The following is a 24,515-nucleotide window of genomic DNA, read 5'->3' on the forward strand; positions in this document are numbered from 1 at the left end:
TGAGACTACAAACAGATGATAAAAATCACCATAATCCAAAAGTAATCTACACCACTCACATCAGTTAACTTTTAACAGTTTAAAAGTAAAAAACTGCTTGTAAGAAACAAATACATTATTAAGATGTTTTTAACTTCAAACTTAGCTTCAGCTTAATACGAGTCCTATGTACATACTGTAATATTGCTTTCTTTAGTAAAAAAAAAAGTAGTTTAGTTTGAATCGGGAGACATTTTTATCAGCTGCTTGGACTCTCATTCTGACGGCACCCATTCACTGCAGAGGATCCATTGGTGAGCAAGTGATGCAATGCTACATTTCAACAAATCTATTCTGATGAAGAAACAAACTCATCTACATCTTGGATGTCCCGAGTGTCAGTGACTTTTCATTTTTGGTAAAATATTCCTTTCAGTTTCCAGCCATTAGCACCTGCTCATGCAGAAGACCGTTTCTGTATGTTTTTGTCAGTTTAAACCAGCATCCTCTGTAATAAACCACAATGCTGTTCCTAGATATTGTTAACCATCTGTTTTGTGCTCACACACGACCAAGCACCTGCGTTTTGAAAACAACCCATAGATAGTTTATTGATTTTAATCACAATGTCGTCAGTGCAACTGTTACATACCGAGCTGAAGACATGCCACAAATAAAACACAAAACTCATATTAAACAATTAAATGACTGCTTCAATTTGGCTTTACCGTATTAGGTACAAATATTTACAGGGCAAACATATACACTATTGATTGGGCAGTTGCATTTTACTAATTCTCCTCCAAAGAGATTGATGCCATCCTGAGTGTCACAGGATGTGAAAGCGGGAGATCTGGGATGCCATATTTTAAAATCTAAAAGAGAACATAACATACGGAGGTTAGAGAATGTACAGAATAAAATAACTAGGGCTCTGGAATTAATTGTTGCTTCTGAGGGATGCAGCTAAAAACCATGGGTATTGAGTAGAAATACTGTTTTACAAAAAACGGTTGAATAAAAATGCAGCACACTAGGAGTAAACGTGTACCAAACCCATTTAGGATAAGGTTTTGTCATAATACCAGGGGAAGCGGATCCATTACTAAACACCCTCCAGGGAAAATTATCTTAATTATGTTACATTGCCCTTTCTGTATTATTACTAAAACGAATTCACAGGCAACCATTCATGCATGTGGCGATGATACTGTGCAAAGTAAAAAAAGTTTAACACAATAAGAAAAATGTCAGTGGTGGTGTTTTTAACATTAAGAGAAAGAAACGTTGGTTTTAGACTGGTTAAACTGGTTATTAGGTCCTTGTGACAGTGCAAAGTATGTTGAAACCAGCAGATGCAAATAACAATGGTGGCAGGGCTGGAACGTGTGCCTTACAGAAAGCTTTTACCACACACATCGTACGTCTTTAAGAGAGAACATGCACCCGAGGGAGAACATCTAATGGATAGATGAGGAACAAATGTAAATCTCACACATTGGTATTGTTATTGATACTATCATTTATATAAGGCCTTCCTTGTATTATTCATCAAGGTTGCCGAAATGAAGAGAGAGTAGGTTATTACACTTAGGACATGCATGCAAATAACTTACATTTAAATTCTCAAGTACAAGCACATTTGGAAGGAGGGCTGCATAAAAATCTCCGCCCTCCTTAATTTAGAGTATTGAAGTTCAACAGACTGATTTCATCGTAACATTTAGTGTGACGTGTTTCGGTTCCCAAACTGCTGCGTGAATTATAGCAGTAAATGTAGTGTCTGTGTATGTGTGTGTGTGTGTGTGTGTGTGTGATCGGAAGTATTGCAGCTAGAAATGAAATACGGCGGAGCACTAAACTGACGATGGATGTGTGAAAACAACTGGACGTGTTTGATTTACACGTCTCACGTTGTTGCATGTTGGAAATTAAACACATATACTTTAAACTCTTTAGCAGTTAACATTCTCATGCATACTAGTTGTGCGATCACAAAAAGAAAGTTTATTTAAAAGTAGTCCAAACATGTTACTCTTGTGGAAATGAGAGTGGAAACGGATGACTGGTCAGTCCGGAGCATGCCTCACTTCTGCATGTCGCACTGCAAGAGCAGTACAATGGACGGGTCACTCTTGGCGGCTTCTTTGAACTCGTCTAGTGTGATCTGGTCGTCGTTGTTTTTATCCATCTTGCTGAAGATCCGATCCACTCTTTGCTCTGGTGTCAGACCGTCCTCGTTCATCTTCATCATTATCACCGTGCCCACCATTTTATAAATAGCCTTCACACAAAGAGGAGAAAAGATGGCTTTAATGACACGAGGAGGCATCTGTTTTGCCATTGGCACTTTCCATAAATATGATACGTGTTCATTTTAAATGAAGTCGAAGTGTCTACTTTCTGTGCCACTAGCATCACCAAGCAAATTATGTCCAGGCCCGTTGAGTCACTCAAACATACAGATCGCAATTCTGTTCGATGCCACTAGTGGTGCAGACGTCACACACCTCACCTTTAAACAATTAGATTATGAAACTAAAACAATCAATAAATAAAAGTGCTAAATTAGGATGAATCCACAACCTTGTTACTCATTGTGACATATTTTTATTTATTGTACTGATTTATTATCAATTGCTCAAAATTACAGTGTCTCTGTTTAGACATCCTAAAACAATGCAATAAATAAAATGAGTAGAAAATAAATCAGCTTCACCCTTAAAGCATTTGTAAGCTTTTGTGTTAAAAGAACTATTAGATATAATTAGTGATGCATGATTCACTAGCGCGTGCATCACTAGCAGCTGCAGCCTCCCCAGGGGCCTAATGCCTGTCTGGCAAGGCCTTTTATTTACTTAGGGGGCGCTGTTGGCCTACTTGTAATAAAATGAAAGTAAAATACACAAATAACATTAAAATTCTGATTCTGATTACAAAAAGCAGCAATGATGTCATAGTTAATACAAATTATGTCATAAAAATACAAGAATGGTTTGATTTAAAGGTCAGAGGGTATAGCTTTCAGGAATAAAAATGGACAAACAAGACACTTGTAAAATAGTTTATATATATATATATATATATATATATATATATACAGATGTACAGATTTACCCATTCATTTGTAATCTTTTTTTTTTAAGATTATGAAAACTACAAATGTTAAATATTCAAATAAAATGTTACGGATTGCTTTATAGTTATTTTCAAAGCTTTCAATGAATTCCCATTATAAAATAACTTCATTGTTTATTTAATTCTCTTTTTTTTTTTTTTTTTAGTTTTTGTTAAAAACTAACCAAAATGAAAAATAATTTGTTTTATAATATCTGCACAGGTCAGACTTGGTGTTGTTTCCAAACAAAAGGAAATATATCTGAATCGACATCGGCTATCAGCCAAAATGAGTTCATGACATTTTTATTAATTGTATTCATTATTTAATATTTATTGCTCAAATATCAAAATTATCTCTGTTCTCTGTATAAATGTACTAATACATATAAATCAGCTTCAGAGCATTGTAGGTATTTTATTTTGTTACAAGAACAATTAGATATTATAATGCACATAATTTTCTTAAATTTATTGCAAATAAAAGCAACCAATTTAGGATGAATTTTATGAATGTTTTATGAATGTTTTTATTTATTTTATTTATTTATGTTTTCATATTTATTGCTCAAATATCAAAATCGCAGGACTTCTGTTTGGACATTAACTAAAATGTTTATTACAAAAATTGCAGACCATATATAAAATAAGTAGAAAATAAACCAGCTTCATTTTTATTAGAGAATTAGAGGCATTTTATTTTGTTATGAGAACTATTAGATATGCTCATACAAATAGTTTTTTTTGTTTGTTTATTGAAATTAAAGGCATAATAAAATAAAATTAGGATGAATCTCCAACCTGGTTAGGCATTATGCACTTTTTAGTAGTTAAAATTTGTATTTATTATTTTATATGTATATATTTCATTATTTTTTTTAAACAAATAGTTTTTTACAACCTATTGAAAACAATCTTATTTAGGGTGAGTCTTCAACCTTTTTACTCATTCTTATTTATTTTATTTTTATTGCTCAAATATCAAAATAACAAGTGTTGTGATTTGGTTGCGAATATTGCAAATCTTAGATGAGATCATTCGAAAATAAATTGGCTGATATTATATTTAGTTTGCCCTCCTGGTGCTTTTTAGACATCCAGGCCTTATTTTGTACCCCATTTGTGGAAAGTACTTATGTAAATGGATTCATCCACTGGCAGATTTATAATAAACAGATTTTCTGTACCTCTATAATCTCCAACATCTCCACTCGAGTGATCTTGCCGTCTCCATCCAGGTCGTACATGTTGAAGGCCCAGTTGAGCTTCTGCTCAAAGCTTCCCCGTGACGTGATGGACAGGGCGCAGATGAACTCTCTGAAGTCGATAGTACCGTCACTATTCTTATCAAAGGTCCTGAACGCATGCTGTGCAAACTTCGATGCGTCACCATAAGGGAAGAACTCCAGGGGGGAAAAATAAGATTTCAGTCTGTTAATTAGTTTGTAAATGTTTTGCTTTACATAAAAACAATGGTCTCAATCGTTTTCTAAATTTTCATGTTTAAAGGGGTCATGAACTGAAAAATCTAAATTCCCTGGATCTTTTGACATATAAGAAGTCATTGTAGTATAAAAACATCCTGCAAGTTTCAGAACTCAAAACTTTCTCTATAGTACTAAAATCAGCTTATATTAATGCCAATCTGCTAAAATGACAATTTATGATGTAACACTGTGGCTAAACTCCGCCTCCAAAGAAGAAGATCAACACTTGCTTCTACATCACTGCCTGTTTAGCCCCACCCACCAATTCACACATTTACTGTAAATAACAAGAGAGGCAAATGCAGGTCTATGCAGAAATCTAATGATAAAAATGCTCCGAAAACAACAAGCCTCTGTTCAGTGCCAGGATGAAATGTATTTTAATAAAGATCCAGACCGCGTCAGTAAGAACTTGGTCCTTTATTCACTTCATTTTACTGCGGATTCATTTACAAACAAGGCACAAGTCAACACAGGATTTTTAGAAAGATGGAACCTAAAAGATGATGCTGTGTGACTATATTGGAACAGTATATGTATACGACAGTAATGTTGCACCACACAAGTGCGAGGAACTGTTTTTATTACGTGCTCACTATTGATTAATCTGTAATTACAGATCGTTTGATATCTACTGAGTATTTATGCGTTTTACCCTAAATCACAGCATTGTCCAACTATGAAGGATGTAGGCTGTCAAACATCCACAACTGTTAGCCAATCACAGTGGACTTTTACTTCTGAGTCTACAATCTAAATGGTCTATTCTAAATTGTTTTTAGTTGTAAAAATACTACTTTTATGATGCTATTCTGTCTTTTTTGGAGCTTGAAAAGCTCTGCTTAATGTCTGCCGACATGTCTCTGGATTGGTATGAAAGTTAGTAATTAATGACAGCATTTTAATTTTTGAATGAACTGTTCCTTTAAGAGGGATTTGTGAACGGTTATTGATTTTCATGTCAGAATTTTCTTCAGCCGCCACAGCAGGTTCTGTTCATTGCTTCAGGTTCATTCCATGGCAATTCATTAAAAAATAAGTGGGCACTGCGCAGTGGGTAGAAGTACATCTAACAGTGTGTTTTCACTGAGGCCCTCACATCTCACTGCGTCACATTCGTTCTATGAATGCAATTTCACAGACGGCCGCTTTGACCGTAGTTTGTGCTTCGCTCCAGTAAATTGTGTAACCCTACTGTCTCACGTTAAACATACTATGCCACTCACGTTCCTTTCTAGCCCTCTTCTTTTTTTATCATTTTATTAAATCCATATTTTTTTAAAACTTGCATTGTTATATTCAATAATCCTTAAAGTAGAATTTTATATTTACTGGTTGCTAGGGTGTTCTGAATGGTTGTCAGGTTTTCTTTGCTTGTTTATATTTTGTTTTACAGGCCCCAGGTTTTATTTTTTTTTAACCTTTTCTCTGTTTTCCTGATGTTTCTTTTTAAACCCAACTATATATTTTTTTCCATAACTTGCATGGTTTTTTTCAATAATCCTCAAAGTAGAATTTCATGTTATTTCAAACTTACTAGTTGCCATGCAGTTGCAACGGTGTTCTGAATGGTTGCCAGGTTGTTGTCTTTTTAACCAATGTTTGACAGGTGTTTACAGGCTTCAGTCAAAATGGTGAAAAAATCTAATAGAGAACTGACACATATCTCAATGTGACATGTGATAGTCCTTCCAAAATTGAAAACTCTGTCATAATTTACTCAACCTCTAGTCATTTTACATCTGTATGACTTTCTCTCTTCTGCAGCACCGCAAAAAGCTAAAATTACAACAACAACAAAAAAAATTGTTGCAGCCCATTATATAAAGAAAAAAAAAGATCAAAAGGAGAAAGTCAAACAGGTTTGGAACAACATGAGGGTGAGTAAATAATGACAGAAAATTCATTTCTGGGGGGACTGTCCCTTAGTAAAAGGCCAGAGTATGCTTGACTAGTCTCTCACCTTAACATAGAGCTGCTGGAACTCATCCAGGTTTAGTCGACCGCTGGGACAGTCTTTCAGGAAGCCCTTGTACCACTGCTTGAGCTCATGTTCATTAAACTCTGTGTTCTTCACAAGGTCCTCCAGCACCTCCGGGGTCAGTTTGCTGTTCTGTTTTCCCATGATTACTGCATGAGAAAGAAAAAAATGATAATAATATGGTGATATGGAGAAAGAAAGAAATAACAAGGTGACTGAAAGTTCTCCAGCGTAATTGTGGTGCTCTCACAAGAGATGCAAACTGTTAACAGATATAGCATCTTTACAGTTATTTTCTGACTGCTGCTCTTCTCCTGAAGTGAGAATCTGAGTTGAATTTAAATCCAGCTAGAGACATTGATCCCAAAATGGAGCAACAACATAAACGGTCATGAAATAATGTTGTTTAATTTGGTTGATCACACATTTTAAAAGCCGATACTGATCTGGATCTGGATCAGCATCAGCCATTAAAACAGCGTTTCAGTAAACCTATTGGTAAGGAGCAGGTTGGCCGATATATGCATAATAAAAGAAAAGCAAATAGTAAGTACACTGTAAAAATATTTTTTGAAATTGTAAATAAAATATTTAAATTTTTCTACTTCATAATTTCTTATTTAATTGAATGTTTATTTGTGTTAATTTGTAATAATTTGTTAAATTTACTAGCAATTTTTTTTTATATTTGTTTCTACATGATTTTTTTTTCAGAGCACACAAATGCTGAAATAGCAGTTATTTTAAACAGAATATTTATTTTAAAAATCATAAAAATTATTAGAAAATGTGTGCATTGACAAGGCTGTCTGTATATTTTAAAAATGACTCTATATTTTGGCAATGTCCACTTTATCTTTACAATGTAGATTTAAAAAAATAAAAATAACTTTTTTATTAGTCAGTAAGGCCAGGACCCAATTGTAAGAAAACCATTTGAGAAAAAAAAAAATGCATTGTCATTTAGCGAAACTGCACACCAATATTTGGTTACATTGAAATATGAAATTGAAATTATTGCAACTGAAGGACAATTAACAGAAGTGGGCAAAAAACATTATTTGTGACTAACGATTAGGAAATCTCTCATATTCACAAAAAGAAAAAAGAAAAATAGCTTACTCCACATTCCAAAATAAGGTAAATGCATAAATAAAGGGAGCAACATGATGTCATGCATATTAAATAATTTAAAATATGAATGCAAATTAGCCCCATAATACAATGCACACAAAGTATTCGATGTAAAATTGAAAACATGTTGTGAAATGTGATCAGATGGTTGCAAGCAGCCTGGCTGTGTGTGTTGTGCTTCTCTAAATCAAAATCACAAGAGTTTGTGTAAATGGGCATCAGGTAAAACAGGCTACAAACGGGGAGGGGTTGGAGAGGAGCTTTTTATTTCCATGTGGAGCGTCTGTTTGTGTTTGCAGCCTCTTCTGCATCAAACGTGAGCGTGAAAAACAGAGCAACCTCGAACACATTAAATAAGAATGCGGCTTTAATTAAAGACAGTCAGGAATTATTACCACCGACCCAATCTTATGTCACTCTTATGTAATAGCCTAGGGTCTTTTTCAAGCACCAATGGCTGAACGGATGACCTTGAGAATGGAAACCATCGGGAAGCAATGCAGAAACGGAGGAAATGTTGGACTTAATGACGAAGATCTGTTCAAGAGCATAGTTTGACCATCAGTGCGTTCGCTTTAGATGCCATATATACATCACGAGCCCTTTGACGTGACAGAATATGGGTAGAATACATTTGCATATACATATAACGGACACTACTAACATTTCACATCCCAGGCGATCATTTGAATGTGTTTTGGTGATTCACCAGTGTGAATTTGGACCATTCCGCCAGAGCCCGCAGAGAAAAGACGCAGTCCCTTTTGCCTTGCACTACGCTCAAATCACATCAAACATCTCTCAAGTGAGGCTGAGAAACATCAGTGAATCTCTCAAATTCATTACACAACACCAAAGGTTCGTATTTGAGCAAACAGAGAGTAACAAGCAACCAGTGAGATTTTGTTGCAATTATATCAGTGACTGTCAAATGCATCAGTTTTAATGAAAGCCTATACACCCTTACCCTGCGCAAAGTGCTCAAACCAGGCCACGTACTAATAATGCATGCGAATGAACATTTTCATTCAGTCACTCATGTATGCATTCATTCATTCATTCACACGTTCACGCATTCACAATTGATGCCTGTTAAATCGTTTCGCTTCATTATATGTCAAAAGAAAAAAAATATATATACATGACTGCGACGCTCATAAATGTCTCACGGCTTCTTATGCACGCACGCATCGCCTCTTACCTTCAAGTAGCCTAACGCGTTAGAGGCTGATGGAAATGTGCTGGTGCTCGCAAACCGTCCGGTTTCGCGTGTGTCGAACCCAAATTTCTCGGATTCGTCGCGTTTACTGAACGCCAAATAATGTGTAAAGGTGATTCCAGCTGAAACGAGCCTGCTTCCGTCTGTGTGTGTGCGTTATGCGACGCAAGACATGCGGCATGCAGCGAGCATCACCACCACACGGCTGCTCCTCGCGTGCGTTTGCGCAAACTGTATGCTTGCAACCCTGCTATTAGGGAGCTCATGTCAGTAAACACTTTAATAACCATCGTATGCATTCTTTACATGCGAATCTGTTGGTGAACGCTCTTTATTATCTATTGCAAGTTCTCTGTGTTCAGTAGCCTATAGGGTTCCCAGAGACTTGGATGTGTGAGGGAATAATAATGTTTGTTGCTGTTACTGTTGTTTTTAATCAACCTCATTCACTTCCATTCTCTTTAAATAGCATATATTCATATGACATAGTTAAAATCCACGTTACTTTACTAAAGCGCGCTTTACTTTCAATTCAATTCAATTCAAGTTTATTTGTATAGCGCTTTTTACAATACAAATCGTTACAAAGCAACTTTACAGAAAATTATGTTTCTACAATATTTAGTAGTAGCTAGTAGTTTGTGCACTACTTTACATGATTTTCTTTTTAATAATTTTATTGAGAACCAAACATTTTGTAAAAACGGTTTAACCAAACATGTCAGGGAAGAAAAAGAAACAAGAGAAAAACGTATATCTTAAACTATTGCACTGCTTTCAAGTTTTAACTTTTAGACATTGTTTACAAATACAAATGTCAGTTTTAAGTTGTTCAAACAGAATTGTTACTTATCCAATATAGCATAAGTTGTTTCAATTTAGGGCCAGTTTGAGTCCTAAACACTGCAGAAACTTCACTGAAAGAAACGAAAGGAATCAGTTGATTGGATCACTCGGAGAACCTTTAAATGCATTTCGTATGTGTCAGAGAACCTAAATATTTTCATGGGTGTTTGAATTATTAATTTATCAACCTTATTTTGCACTGCTTCCGGTGTCATTTTTAGTTAAAACAAAAAAACAAAAACGGGTCTTATGCTGCTTGATAGTACAAATTGGTATTTATTTTCATATTCCTTTAATGTATTCTCTTAACTATAAACATACTTGCTTGTAGTGCAAATAGTGCTACTGTTTACATTAAAAAGAAACAGGGTTAAAAACCTAAATGAGGCTTTTAGCTCATGAAAAGATTTTCTGGATTTCTAGAAGGCTAGTGCAGAAGAGATATTGTGTGCGTTGTTTTAAATGGCATCATTTTGAAGGATGGATAAGGAAGGATTTCTTTAATCACTTGCAAACATGGTCTGCTTCCTTTTTGAATCTTAAACTCGACAGCTGCTGTACCAGCCAATTAAGCTGCTGGAAAACTGTTGTATATATAATTTTGCTCACATTAATTTTAATTGGCGTCTTTCAAGTCAATTTTAGTGGAAACTGTAGGCCTCCCTCTGTTTTGCTAGTCATTTACTCACCCTCATGTCACTCCAAACATTTTGTGTGTGTGTGTGTGTGTGTGTGTGTGTGTGTGTGTGTGTGTGTGTGTGTGTGTGTGTGAAACAAAACAGGAGTTTCCTAGCTGAACGTCCAAGCTGCTCTTTTCCATGAAGGTTAATGGTGACCACATCTGTCCCTTTAAGAAAAATATCTGATACTGTAACATGCTAGACATCTTTATCTCTTGCAGAATAAGTAATGACTAATGCAGAATGACTAATGCATTTCAAAATAATAATAATATACTGACCAAATATTTACTCTGATGAAAGTTTCATTTATCAGGATTATTAATGTTTATATTCTATGTTGTATGAATTGTGCTTTCGGTAAATGAACTGAGTTTCATATAAATTATAAATTATATTTGTTTTGGTTCAAAAGTTTATAAATACGTTCACACATTTAGCAGATCCTTTTATCCAAGGCGACTTACAACTGAGAAGCATAAACAATTCATCACATTTTGATAACTTATGATAGTGATTTCTCTAGCAAAGCAGAACATCTTTAACCAAAAACATTTCACAGCTGACAGACCATTCATTTTTTCATTTTTGTGCATCTTTCCAACGCTGAATAAATGCTGTTCTTGAGCTACTTTCTGTAATCATATTTTGTATACCAACACGCTTTTTTCAACGGCAATTAATGATAAGTCAGAAACACTAAATCAACAAATATGTGAAAAATGACACACAAAATGTTTATTTTCTCTCAGTGTGACTTCAGATCCCCGTTTCAGTCCCAGATATTTTAATGTTTTTATCAGTCCTCAAATGCAGAGCATTGCCATCTGTTTCCTGTGAGAAAAACAGAACAAAAAATAATAATAATATTGCAATATCTTATGCATGCAGTAAAACCTATAAATTATTTCTAAACACATACATTTGAGCATCCTTGATGAACCAGACATCATCCACCGACCGTGTGGACTCTGTTGAGGACTGATGTCCTGTGGATTTAAACATTCTGAGAAAAAGGGAAGGAATGAAATCATCTTCACTTCTGATGTAACACGGCCCATTTTTTGTCCATTTATGCTTCTCTTCTTGGTACAGATGAAGCAGGGTTTCCCTGTACCTGCTGTGATGTTTGTGAGCAGTGATGCAGGTTGAAGGGCTGCAGCATCAGTGAATGGGTGAAACCCGCAGGACGTACTGTATGTAAGTGAATCACTGGGGTTCACTGAATATGACAGCAGTGTGGAATAATCCTCAGGATCCGGTGACTCATCAGGGTTTAGTGAAGTCAAGAGGAATCAAGTTCTTGAATGATGAATTACTTGGGAAACACCATAAAGATCATGTGTGTCAAAGATCAAGTGCCAGCTCTCATCCACATTAACATCAGCACATTCACTAATTCATTTAGTCATTTCACATAACTTTCTATGTTCTGTCAGTGGATTCACGTGCTATTTTGTCCTTTTTATGTCCTTTCCTTTTATAATATCTTTGTTCAACAGAAGAGAAAAAAGGTTTAGAACCACAGAACAGTCTTTTTTTATAATTTTAATGAAAAACAATGTTTCATTTATTATGTTATTAACACTCGAGAGAAAGATACTCTAGCAGATGTTTTCTCCTAATTACACAACTGATTGTGTTGACAGTATTTAACTTAGATAAACTTGTCTAATCAGGTGTGAAGATGTTTTCTACACTACTGTTAAAAAAGTGAAAAAAAGGGTCAAAAATATTTTTCTGAAAGCAATTCATACTTTTATTTATCAAAGACAGTACATACATGTTTTAGATTTCAAATAAACGATGTTCTTTTGAACTTTATATTCATCAAACTTTCAAAATAAATAAATACACAAAAATATGAAGCAGAACAACATTAAGTTTTTAACATGAATAATAATATTGATAATGATACAAAAAAAAATTAGCTTTGCATCCCAGCAATAAATTACATTTTAAAAGATATTCAAATAGATAACTGTTATTAAATAATTCTTATCAAATAATTTTGATCAATATATATGATGATGAGCATAAGAAACTTCTCTCAAAAACAGTAAAACATCTTACAGACCTCAAACATTTTAATGATAGTGTATATATCATTAAATAAATAGGCATAATTAGTCATGTTTCTTTATATTTTATTGTAAACCTTGTTTTGGACTAATGAGACTTGTTGTTGAATTTGTATTTAGATTAATTTATCTTCCTGTCATTGCAATTCAATTCATCCAATTCCAATAAAACTCCAACTCCTGTACTGAGTGGAATTTAAGTTCATTAACTGAGATTTTTTTTTTTTTAGAATGTTTCATTAATTGAACATTCTATTAAAATAGATAGCACTGAGCTGATGTCAGGTAAAGGAATAGTGTTTATGAAGGTGACATCACCATTCCTGGCTTCAGCAGCCAATGGGAGGATAAGCTTTCAATATACAGCCATAATATCTAATTAAAATTAAGAAGATGCTCCACCGGGTCAGCTGACATTTAATCAATAACAGACGTGATGGATAAATGCAGCAGCTGCTTTAAAGAGCAGTGCAGAGAATAGAAATATAATTCACTGTAGCCACATGAAAATCAATTTTGAGCCGAATGAATGGTCTTTAGAAAGGACTAAGCTTAAATCCTGTTCTCACCTATTCTCATTTCAGGGAGAGACTGAGGATAGTGATTTAAAAGAACCATGATTGTCTCGCCGAGAAGCGGTCCACTATCACTCCTGTCTGGGTGGAGCTGAATGAGCTGTTCAATGAAGCTGATTGCATTTCACTCCTGTTGTTTGATCTTTGTGCAGAATCCACAAGAGCACACATTAGATCTATAGACAACAAACAGAGAATATTGACATGACAGGTTATAGACCATGAGGGTTTACTCTCATAATGTGTTACTACCTACATTTTTGGAGTGGAGGACATCTATGTTTCCATGTACATGACATAATTAACAGGCTTGGAAAATGTATTGGAAGTTTCTAGAGTGACATTAAAAAAAAAAAGCATATACAGTAATCACCAGCAACTAAGTAATGGAAATTAATTGATTAAAGGGTGTGGGAATCATACATATCAACTTGTTTGTAATCGGACCAATAATTTGAAAGGTGCTTGTTAGTGAATCTCATAAAATAAAAGTAAATTTTTACTGTGCAAAAATAAGTAAAAATATTATCTGAAAATGTGTGAAGATTTTTTTTTAATAGAAATACACATATACATTCCAGTAATGAAAAAAATTTAGAATTTGCATCAAAACAATTTTCATTCAGATATTGCTATTTGGTCAATAATTGCAAAGAAATGACAAGTAACACATTGAATTAAAATGTGAAATTTTTAACTTTGAAAAAAAAAATCAGGTGAGAAAATATTTTATTTTCCAATTCATTTTTCAGCAAGGATGCATTAAGTTTATTAAAAGTGAAGACATGTATAATATTAAAAAAGATTTCTGTTTAAATTAAATGCTAGTCTTTTGAACTTTCTATGCATCAAAGAATCTTTAAAAAGTATCAAATGAAGACTGAAATAGAACTTTCTTGTAAAACATAACATTCCAAAAACCTTTACAAATGTTTTTGTATAATGATTTTTTAAATTTTGTTATTATTTTTAAGATGGTCATTTATTTTTTCATAAAAATATCAACAACAAAAAAAATCCATAAAACAGGCTTTTTTTAAATTAGATAGATAGATAGATAGATAGATAGATAGATAGATAGATAGATAGATTATTAGCCTTCATTAACAAGCCAGTCAATTATAGCTACTGTTGTTTATATATATTAATATATAAATTGATATAGATATGTTGCATTATTCTTCACCCTCCCCCAAACTGCATCTCTCGCCTGAGGCTTACTCTTATTAGATAAAAGCATTGAGTGCAGGTGAAGACAAGTGCTTTTGCAATGGATACACACACACACATACACATCCATCTCATTCACACTGTTCAGCATGAGCCTGCATTAAGCAGCTATGGACACAGAATGGAAGCACTACACATAATCAGATACAACGAGCATGGCTAAAATAAAGATAGCCTTCTCACCTTACCTTCCAGTCAAGAGCAAAGAAGGCTATGGTGAAAATAATTTCAAAAGCATTCAGGAAACCTTCGGTAGAGTTGCTCGTCTCATCATCCTCAGCATGTCATGAAGCCAAAGCATGTGTTTCAGTGTTCATGATGCTGCCCAGTTGCCGAGCCGTTCCTTGTTGTCATGGAAACAGGCATCCAGATCCTGGGCTGCTTCCCATCACATGTTCATAAAACGTTCTTCCATAATATACTGCTTTAGCAGGATGAGGAGATGGGATTATGGCTAGGCTGCTGGCTGTCATTATATATGTCAACAATAACTGTATTTTTAATAAGAGCATCTGGCTTACTCATTATCAAATCCTTCCATACCTGGAAAGATTTTACATGGATGCACACATCAGACTAACATGGGTATTATTAGCTGCAAAGAAGAAGCTCCAAGCTCCAACCTGTCCTCCAACCAATACGCTCGTATAGGTCGTTTGTCCAAATCCCTGAAATACGACCCATCAGAGCGTATCCTACAATTGCGCCCCTATCGGCAAAACGTCATTTTCATATTAATGTTTTGTATTCTTTTATTTGCACTCTGGTTTGTGTTTCGTGTAGCTCAGTTGGTAGATTATTGCGCTGTACCTTGATATGTAATCATGCTATCATGGGTTCGATCCCGGGGAACGGACGTTTACGAAAATGTATATGCTCAATAAATCATAATTTAGCATGATTTCTGTGAGGGTTAGGGGTGGAGTTAGGTGTGGTCATTCGAACAAAATAGTAGAAGTAAAATATGTAGGAAATACTGTGAGATCGGTGTAAAAAGCCCACACATTGCATTTAAATAAACGTGCGTTTTGATTGGTTATGACGTGATACGTCATTTCATGACGACAGCTTATTTATTTATACGCCCGCTAGATGGCGCTTAACTTTAAAACGTAAATATGGGTCGTAATAAGGTGCTTGTACAAACGACCTATATGGTCGTTTTTTATTGAAGGACAGGCTCCATTAGCATTCAAAATAAAACTATCATTTAAAAACCTGTAGAAAAAAATAGTGGGCACTTCAGAGTGAAAACCGTTATGGCCTCCAAATTGAAGAGTCGTTCCAAACCGAAGTGCTCAAAACTGGCCACTTCAAAGGTCCCTTCGGAATGAAGGATTTCTAAGGGTACACTTCAGGCCCCCATAATCCTTTGCACAGGGAAGTTGTTTGGTGTCACAAAGTTCAACTACAGTACTACTATAATAAATATAGCCTATGCATGGTATTTTTCTATACTACTGTAATACTCATATGAGCTAGATTTGGTCTACACTCAAGATCTGCAGAAATGCTCAGAAATTATGAAAAAACACGTGGCTCTTTTAGGTTTTAATCCCTGCATTCCAATGTTCATATTATCCCTATGTGAGATTAGAATAAGTGTGTCCCAAAGCATATATGATTAAAAGAGTATGCCAAAAGTCCCAGAATGGGAATGGTCTAATATTTCAGGTAGATTTTTGTGTGGATCCGTGCATACTCTATTGGCTAATATTGCCCACAATTGCCCATTGCGCTTTGGCGAAGGATTCAGTTCAGAACTACAAACATCAATAATACCCGTTAAAAACTACAAACATGGCGAATGTGCGCAACCGATGGTTATAAAGGGGCTGAAGATACTAATAATCAACATTAACCTGGTAAAATTATTTATGTTACCTGTGTTAGATATATCCCATCTGCAACAACAATTTGAACTTTTCTAAACATCCTTATGGCCATTAACTTTTAAATGCATCATCACGGAGCAGAGAAAGACTATGGCAGAGATCTCCACATTAAAAGACCAATCGCCTGGCAGATCAACGAGCTGCTTCTTTTCTCTCCAATACGGTAGGAAGTTTAATTAAATTAAATGTGGAGAACGTTAACTGTGACGATGATTCACATGGCAGTTTACATTAGTGACAGGTTGCGACAGAGTGATCTGATATGTCCCAAAATGTGTACTTTCTCCTCATCAGAACAAGTAAGTACTTAGGGACACAGCAAATGCTTGAATTTGAACACATGATGATATTGACAGGAGCAGGCCGTTTGTGCTGTTTAAACTAAAATAAATATGTGTTAACAAAACAGTTTCATACGTTTTGGCCCTTTTGGCCTTCAATAGTTAAGCCACGATTAGCAAATCACGCTAACTCATGAATATAAATTAGGTCTATCTGACGTAATTTGCTAACTGGAGGGGAGATATACGTATTAATTAATATTCATGAGCTATATATAGACCACGCCCACCTCTCCACTGCCTGGAGCGCAGTTTCAATAAAGCTTCCGCATTTTGTATCATCATGGCAGCCGGTAAAGCGTCCTTGGTGGCGCATGGACTTCATTTATGTGTAAAAAATAAGCTTCTGTTGAATTCAACTTTCCCTGATATTGTCAGCTGTATTAAAAGAGGTAAGGGCTTTCAATGACATTTGAATGACAGAAATGCTTATGTGATAAATGTCATTATATTCGTCTTTCCTCTTTGACACTGACATTGTGACAAGACAAGAACACCCAGTATGTTCGACTCTAAATAAGATAAATAAGAGTAACGTAATGTTAAAAATGCATTTGTCTCAAGATCTACTTTGCCACTTTAGTGGTGTATATACTCTCATAGTCTTCTTTAACTACTTTATTTTTTATATACTTAATGCATGTCACTGTGATTCAACAGCTATTATGATTATATCGTAATTGTATTTTGTAGGACAGAGTTTACATAAATTATCCTTTTGGTTGATCTAGATTTTTAAAATCAATGCTAGAGACAACAACCCTTGTTAAAACTGAACTCTTTTTTCAAAGACCTATAGTTAATCATTATACATAATTATACTCTTATACCTTTGTTTTTAGCTTTCTTTTTCATGTAAAATTTTGAAATTTTGTTGCATGCATTTGTCATTTTAATCTATTTCTTTATTTTGAAAATGTGTATAGGGAGTATTTTTAAGTTTTAGCTTCTAGTTTTTGGATCCGTTTTAGTTATTTTAATACTACAATTGATTGCTTCTGTTGTCCTCATTTGTAAGTTGCTTTGGATAAAAGCGTCTGATAAATGACTAAATAAATACAAATAGTTAGTGAAGTACAACCATTGTGACATATAGTCACAAGAAATAGCAGGTTCGTGTTGAATAAGGTGCAGCCATGCTGATCTTGTTTTATTCGTGTTTACTCATAAAACATCATTCATCTCAATCTCATGCAACTCTTTTCTGTTTTGCAGGTCTTGCCACAGGTGTGTTGTCGCAGACGGTTGAAGTTCCCAGTGCCACAACCTCTCCAAAAAGCAGTTTTGGTGGACCGTTGGAGCATTACAACAGTCTCATTCGAGATGGACAGTTACGAGAAGATCTGCAACAGAGAGCCGCTTTGGAAAAACTGGATCAGATGCAAAAGGACCTTCGAGGGTACAGCAACAAAAACTCAACGCTTTTCTCAAAGGTAAACCATGCAAAAAATCGTGTGTGGGCTAAAGCAGCCAAAATACACCCTGCAGATGTTGAAATGCACTTATATTCACACTTCTTTTACATCCACAACAGTTCTTCTCCAAGAGAAAGCCGCCAAAAGGTTATTACATATATGGAGATGTTGGTAAGTTCTGTGGCATCATGTTGTGGCTCAGTCAAACTTTGTTGTCTTGTTATGCTCAGTTTTGTTATCAATGCTTGTTTTCAAATTTTTTTCATTCTCTCAGGCACAGGGAAAACTATGGTTATGGATATGTTTTATGATCATGTAGAGACCGTGAAGAAAAAAAGGGTCCATTTTCATGGATTCATGTTGGATGTACATAAACGTAAGTTTGTGTATGATTTATTTTTTTGCAGATTGTAAATATATCTTTTATTGAGTTTTGTGCACTGATAATTTGTAAGGCTCTGGTCATTTTTAATTAATTGGCTGATTTATTTATTTATTTTTACTGCATTTAACTATTAGTTTAATTGATTTTGTGACAGCCTCGTAACATTTGGTTAATATTAGACCAGTGACACAACACATTTTCTCACCAACAGACTATTATTTTTCATTGTTGTCTGAAATGGGCACTGTGTATCTTCAATGTTATCTAAGCTAAAGTCAGAAATTGGCTCAAAATGCATTATTCAACAAGAATGAGTGACTGAAATATTCACAGAGCACCAAAATGACTGCGTATCAATTCTAAACAGATGCAAAAAAAAAATTAAAATAAATGTCCACACACTGATATAACTGCTCCATAAAAATTTTTTTTATTGTTTGTCAGGCATGGAAACGAAGTCCTTTTGGTCGTGACGTTACAATAAAAAAAGTTTTTATGGAGCAATGTGACATTATGTCTGTTCTTTGCTTTAGTTTGTCTCCTTTGTCCTGCGCTTGAGCCCTGTTTGTGTTTGTGGAACGTGTGCACCTTTTTTGTATTTTTGAAAATTAGTAAAGTCACAATTATTTGCTTTTACTCAGACGTTAGACTCATGTTTATATAGGGATCCATCGGCTCAAGCAAAGTTTGCCCAAGAGAAAAGTGGGTAAAATGGCGAAGGCGTACGATCCTATCGCACCGGTGGCTGAAGAAATCAGCGAGGAGGCCTGCCTTCTGTGTTTTGATGAGTTCCAGGTGAATGTGTTACTTAGTAATTGTTTAGTTGAAATCTAATCAAGCTTTGTGATCGCTTCAGCGTACTCAGATCTGCTTCTGTTATCTTTCAAATCCATGCAGTGATAATCAAAGGGTTACAGAGAATAATCAGGATTGATTTTTAAGGTTTCTTTTGCTCTCTCTGTTCATTAGGTCACTGACATTGCAGATGCCATGATTCTTAAGCAGCTCTTTGAGAACCTCTTCCTGAATGGGGTTGTAGTTGTAGCAACGTCCAATCGGCCTCCAGATGGTAAGAAGCAATGAATCCAGCTAAACTAGTCTGAGTGTAGTTGTTAATACACATTGCTGTGTAACAGCCTTTCTGTTTAAAAATGTCATGTTTAAAGGGGTCATGACATGAGAAACCAAATTTCCCTTGATCTTTTGACACAGAGAAAGTCTTTGTATGCTTAATACATCCTGCAAGTTTCATAACTTTCATAACTGAAGGAGTAATTGTTTACAATAAGATTTTTGTGTCATTCCTGGCTGTGGAAAAATAACATGTTTGTAGACTCTCCCAAAGGGTCCCGACATCACAGAAAAATGGATTCAGTTTATTTTTAGTAAACGTCCCAGTCAGGTCAGTGCTAATTTATGCGCATGTTCAGTACATTTCACCGTTGACTGTTTTGAGACAAAAATCGCAGTTTGATGCTGGCTTTGCCAAAATATTTTTGCTTAAAGATCAGGCTGTGCCAACTGTTCTGGACCCAACAATGATGCCACAAACTGTAAGTAATGTATTTCATGTAAAAACTATTTTTAAAACTGTTATGCATAGGCAATGATGTTAGCCAATCATAAAAGTGGGCGGTTACACTGACCTCAGTCCATTTCAGTTTCAGAGGATGAGAGAAAAGGTCAGAAATGACTCAGTTTTTCATCCAAAACACTTTAGTAATATTATAATTATACCTCAGGGAACATAGTTAAAAAAAAAAAAAAACATGTCATGACCCCTTTAATTCAATGTGTTACTTGCATTTTCTGTTAGATTTTTTTATGACATTTACTAGCAATTTCTCATTGAAGATTGATTTGAAAAATCATGCACAATTTTTTTTGTTCAGTGTAGCCATCACACAATGTGCAGTTTCTTTCAGTATGTCTTCGCTCCCGATTTCCAGTTTGTTTGAGCACAATATCTTGTTTTACAGATCTGTACAAAAACGGATTACAAAGGGTGAACTTTGTGCCTTTCATCGCTGTGCTAAAGGTAAGCACTTCAGCAGCAGTTGTATTATCTGAAACATAAGTGATGTTTATTGGTGTTACGTACTGTACCAAAAGGAATAGTTCAGCGAAAAATTTATATTTGCTGAAACTTTACTCACCCTCAGTTTGTCTAAGGTGAGTTTGTTTTTTCATCAGAGCAGATTTGGAGAAGCTAGCATTGCATAACTGTCTTGCCAATTGATCCTCTGCAGTGAATGGGTGCCATCAGAATTAATGTCCAAACAGCTGATAAAAACATCACAATAAACATCAAAGTAATCCACACCACTCCAGTCCATCAGTTATTGTCTTGTGAAATTAAAACGTTTTTTTTTTTTTTTTAATTGTGATGTTTTGACTCTCATTCTGACGGCACCCATTCACTGCAGAGGATCCACTGGTGAGCAAGTGATGCAATGCTAACTTCTCCAAATCTGTTCTGTTGAAGAAACAAACTCATCTTGGATGGTCTGAGGGTGAGTAAAGTTTTAGCAAATGTTCATTTTTGGGTGAATTATTCCTTTTAATGTCCTTGTTGAACATTTGGGAATGAGGTCAAATGATAATGCAGGTTAAGTTTCTTTCTATTAGAAGAGCTTCAAATAATGCAGTGGTCAAATGTCTTTTAAAATAGGAGTATTGCCAAACACTACGTCTGGATTCTGGAATAGATTATCGGAGAAGAAATTGCCCTGCAGCTGGAAAACTCTTCTACCTGTAAGAAAATGAATGTTGTACAAAATGAGACGCTGCATTAGTTTAGTGGTCAACTTTTAATCAGTTATGCAAGTTAACTACTTTCTTTAATCAAAGACATGCATCTTAAACATGTTGAGTTGTGAAATTTCCATGCCAAAAAAGTGCTGCAAAAGTAATGAAAGTATTCAAACAATCCAAACTCCCAGTGTTGCCTGGGTAAGTCAGAACGCTCCATGTTTTGAATATCATATGAATCGCTCCTGTTGTCTTAAGATGGGGTATCAAAAAGTATTTTAACATTAAAAGCATCACATGCTTAGCTTGACAAGTAAATGTTATTGCTTTGACCAAGTATTCATGAATAAAAAGACTGTATTATGAAGTGATCAATTATTTATTAAATATCTCTGGATCTAGTTCCAGTGAACCTGATGTTGATGCAACACTCGATAAGCTGTTCGATGAGATGGCCTTCAAACAGAATGACAGTAAGTTGGCTGTAATGTGTTTGCTAAATAACAAAACACTCTCGTTTAATAAGCTGATGGTTTATCAGTAAAAACACCCTAACAAAAGAATTTCTATGGCAGCCCATTAGTTGTCACATTGCTACAGATGTGAATGTATGTACCATTATGTGTGTGTAATGCATCCAGAATTTTGTTCTTTGAACTTTATATTTTATGCAAATTTGATTTGTTTTTTTTATCACAGTTACTCGGCCCAGATCTCTAAAGGTACATGGCAGGATACTGACACTTGCCAAAGCATGTGGGACCATAGCAGACTGCACTTTTGAGGAGCTGTGTGATCGAGTAAGCTTGTTTCCTAAGTTGTTTCACCATCCTCCATTGAAATGAACTAATTTAAGTATTGTGTTGTTTTTACTGTTAGCCTGTAGGAGCCAGCGACTACCTGGAGATCTCTGCTGTGTTTGACACAGTTTTCATACGAAACATTCCTTTGCTCACTTTGAACAAGAAGACGCAAGCCAGACGCTTCATAACTCTTATTGATGCACTGTATGAGCACAAGGTAGGTCATGAAACACTTGTGATTTCTGTGGGAAGGTCCCTCTCACAGTTCGGTGGAATATCTCCACAGGTTCGAGTCGTGCTGCTGGCCGAAGCTCCGTTAGATGATCTGTTTGTTCATGAACATCAAGACCATCACGACCATCACGACACTCATGTTTTATTGGATGATCTGGGCATTTCAAGGGTAATTTACGAATTATTTCCTTTTGAAATTTTTTGAGAATTAAATAAGGAACCTGAATGTTGGCTTTGGAATTTTATTATAAATCTGAGAGAAGCCAATGAAATGATATCGGTCAATACCTCTTATACTATTCAAACGTTTGGAGTTGGTAAGATTATTTTTTTTCTTTGTTTCTGAAAGAAGTGTCTATAGTAAATATTGTGCAGTATCATTACAATTTAAAAAAAATTGTTTTCTATTTGAATATATTTTAGAATGTAATTTATTTCTGTGATGCAAAGCTGAATTTTTTTGCATAGTATAGCATAAAAGTATTCATTAATTTTTAAATAGTCTTACTGACCCCAAACTTGTTGCTTGATAGGACTGGGCAGAAAGAGAGTAATTAAATCACTATAGAGAATGTTTGGTTTCGTTATGGTAGGTGGGGTGTGTTTAACTGTCATGAAAATATTGAAAAAAAAAGTAATACTCCAAAATAAAACCTCTTACTGGTCTTAAAGATGTAGATGAGTTTGTTTCTTAATGGGAACAGATTTGAATTACAATGCTCTGCAGTGAATGGGTGCTGTCAGAATGAGAGTCCAAACAGCTGATTAAAAACATCACAGTAATCCACACCACTTCAGTTCACAGTTCTTATGAAGCCATTTTATTTATTTTTTGTTAGAAAAAAAATCTAGATGTTTTAAACTTTAATTTGTTGCTTCTGTCTAAAAAAAAAGTCCATAATCCATAACATTGCTTTTTCTATTGAAAACAAACTTCTCTGCATCTTGGCTGACCTGGGGTTGAGCAGGATATTAAAAATCCTTTGATCTTTAACCTTGATGTGACAATCTCTTCACATTGATGTGCGGCAGTGATTTAATTTTCTTTTTTAATGCATCAGGATGCCGGCAGCTCACTGGCGATCTTTACAGGAGAAGAGGAGGTGTTTGCGTTCCAGAGGACTGTATCTCGCCTTACTGAGATGCAAACAGAGGAGTACTGGGTTGCAGGAGATCGGAGCTCGAAGTAGCTTTTATCATTACTAACTCCATGTACAGCAGCCATCTCAGCTATCATAAGACTCAGCCTCTCATGAGGTTCTGGGATCAACTCCACTTTGATTTGGTGAGGACGGTATTTTAATCAGAACTGTATGGAATAATGCTGCACTTTATAAACGCTCATACAAATATGACTAGCCTCTTTTTGAGGTTTGGTCTTGAAAGAATGGCAGGTTTGTTGAAGAAGTTTGGATGTGGATCTGTTAAAGATGTGTTTTGAAATCAGGCTGCCTTTCTGATTATAAAAATGGTTTGTGGAATATTTTATTGACAACCTATACTTGTCAAACAGCTGATATGCAACCTATTTAAGATTGTTTGCATTAAAATGATTTTTATTGATGTCTGATTATTCAGAAGCTTTCTCTAATCCTTCTGTTTCAGGTCTGTGATGTTGATGTGGTTCGTTCATCATTATTTGTGTCCAAAACATAAAATGAGAAAATTAGTCATGTATATTTTGTTCTAATGAAGAAGACATGGTTGGAGGTGGTTTCGTTGGAAGTACTTGCTAAGTCAGCTCATACTTAGGGAATACATATTTAATAATAATAATAATAATACATATTTAAGGAATACATTTTGGTGTGTATTCCGACTGTAGCACACATTGTGCATGAATGATGCCTCAGATTGTGTGATTTGTTGAAGAAAAGTGTGCAATCACAATTACTTTTGACTTAGCACCCTACAACACCCTAGCAACTGAACAGCAATAGCTTTGCAGGAATGGTCAATTCCAGTCAAAAAAACTAATATATATGTATATGTGTATATATCCGTGTGTGTATGTATATATACGTGTATGTATATATACGTGTATGTATATATACATGTGTATGTGTGTATATATATGTGTATATGTGTGTGTGTGTGTATATATGTGTATATGTGCGTGTATATGTGTGTGTATATATATAAAATGGAAAAATCTTTAAATATAAATAAGTAATGCTTGATTTTCATAAAATGAATGATACATATAAGTAGCCTACTCTTAATGGTCTTAAAACCATTTCATTTTTAATGTAAAAGTTAAGTTTTCGTTTTGCTTTAGAAATAATGATATTATCTGTTTGTTTGTTTTTTGTTTTATTTCCCCATTCGCATTTTCTTAAGAAAACGCCAACGTATTACATTC

General features: G+C 34.9%; 2 protein-coding genes across 2 annotated transcripts; one reads left to right on the plus strand and one right to left on the minus strand.

Annotated features, from left to right (window-relative positions):
• Window positions 1-563: 563 nt before the first annotated feature.
• On the minus strand, window positions 564-6,732 carry vsnl1b (visinin-like 1b). The gene is made up of 3 exons (XM_059518473.1): window positions 6,547-6,732; window positions 4,284-4,499; window positions 564-2,263 (listed from the first exon to the last, which is right to left on the minus strand). Exons 1-3 carry the CDS (start codon window positions 6,706-6,708, stop codon window positions 2,066-2,068), a joined length of 576 nt encoding a protein of 191 aa, XP_059374456.1. The 5' UTR covers window positions 6,709-6,732; the 3' UTR covers window positions 564-2,065.
• A 10,096-nt stretch (window positions 6,733-16,828) lies between these two features.
• On the plus strand, window positions 16,829-23,716 carry afg1la (AFG1 like ATPase a). The gene is made up of 13 exons (XM_059518475.1): window positions 16,829-16,957; window positions 17,781-17,998; window positions 18,100-18,151; window positions 18,255-18,356; window positions 19,030-19,160; window positions 19,335-19,434; window positions 20,345-20,403; window positions 21,037-21,119; window positions 21,519-21,589; window positions 21,816-21,916; window positions 21,996-22,136; window positions 22,206-22,322; window positions 23,215-23,716. Exons 1-13 carry the CDS (start codon window positions 16,849-16,851, stop codon window positions 23,341-23,343), a joined length of 1,413 nt encoding a protein of 470 aa, XP_059374458.1. The 5' UTR covers window positions 16,829-16,848; the 3' UTR covers window positions 23,344-23,716.
• Window positions 23,717-24,515: the final 799 nt, after the last annotated feature.

The sequence above is a fragment of the Carassius carassius genome, chromosome 31 (assembly GCF_963082965.1).
Source record: "Carassius carassius chromosome 31, fCarCar2.1, whole genome shotgun sequence".
Classification (NCBI taxonomy): Eukaryota; Metazoa; Chordata; class Actinopteri; order Cypriniformes; family Cyprinidae; genus Carassius; species Carassius carassius.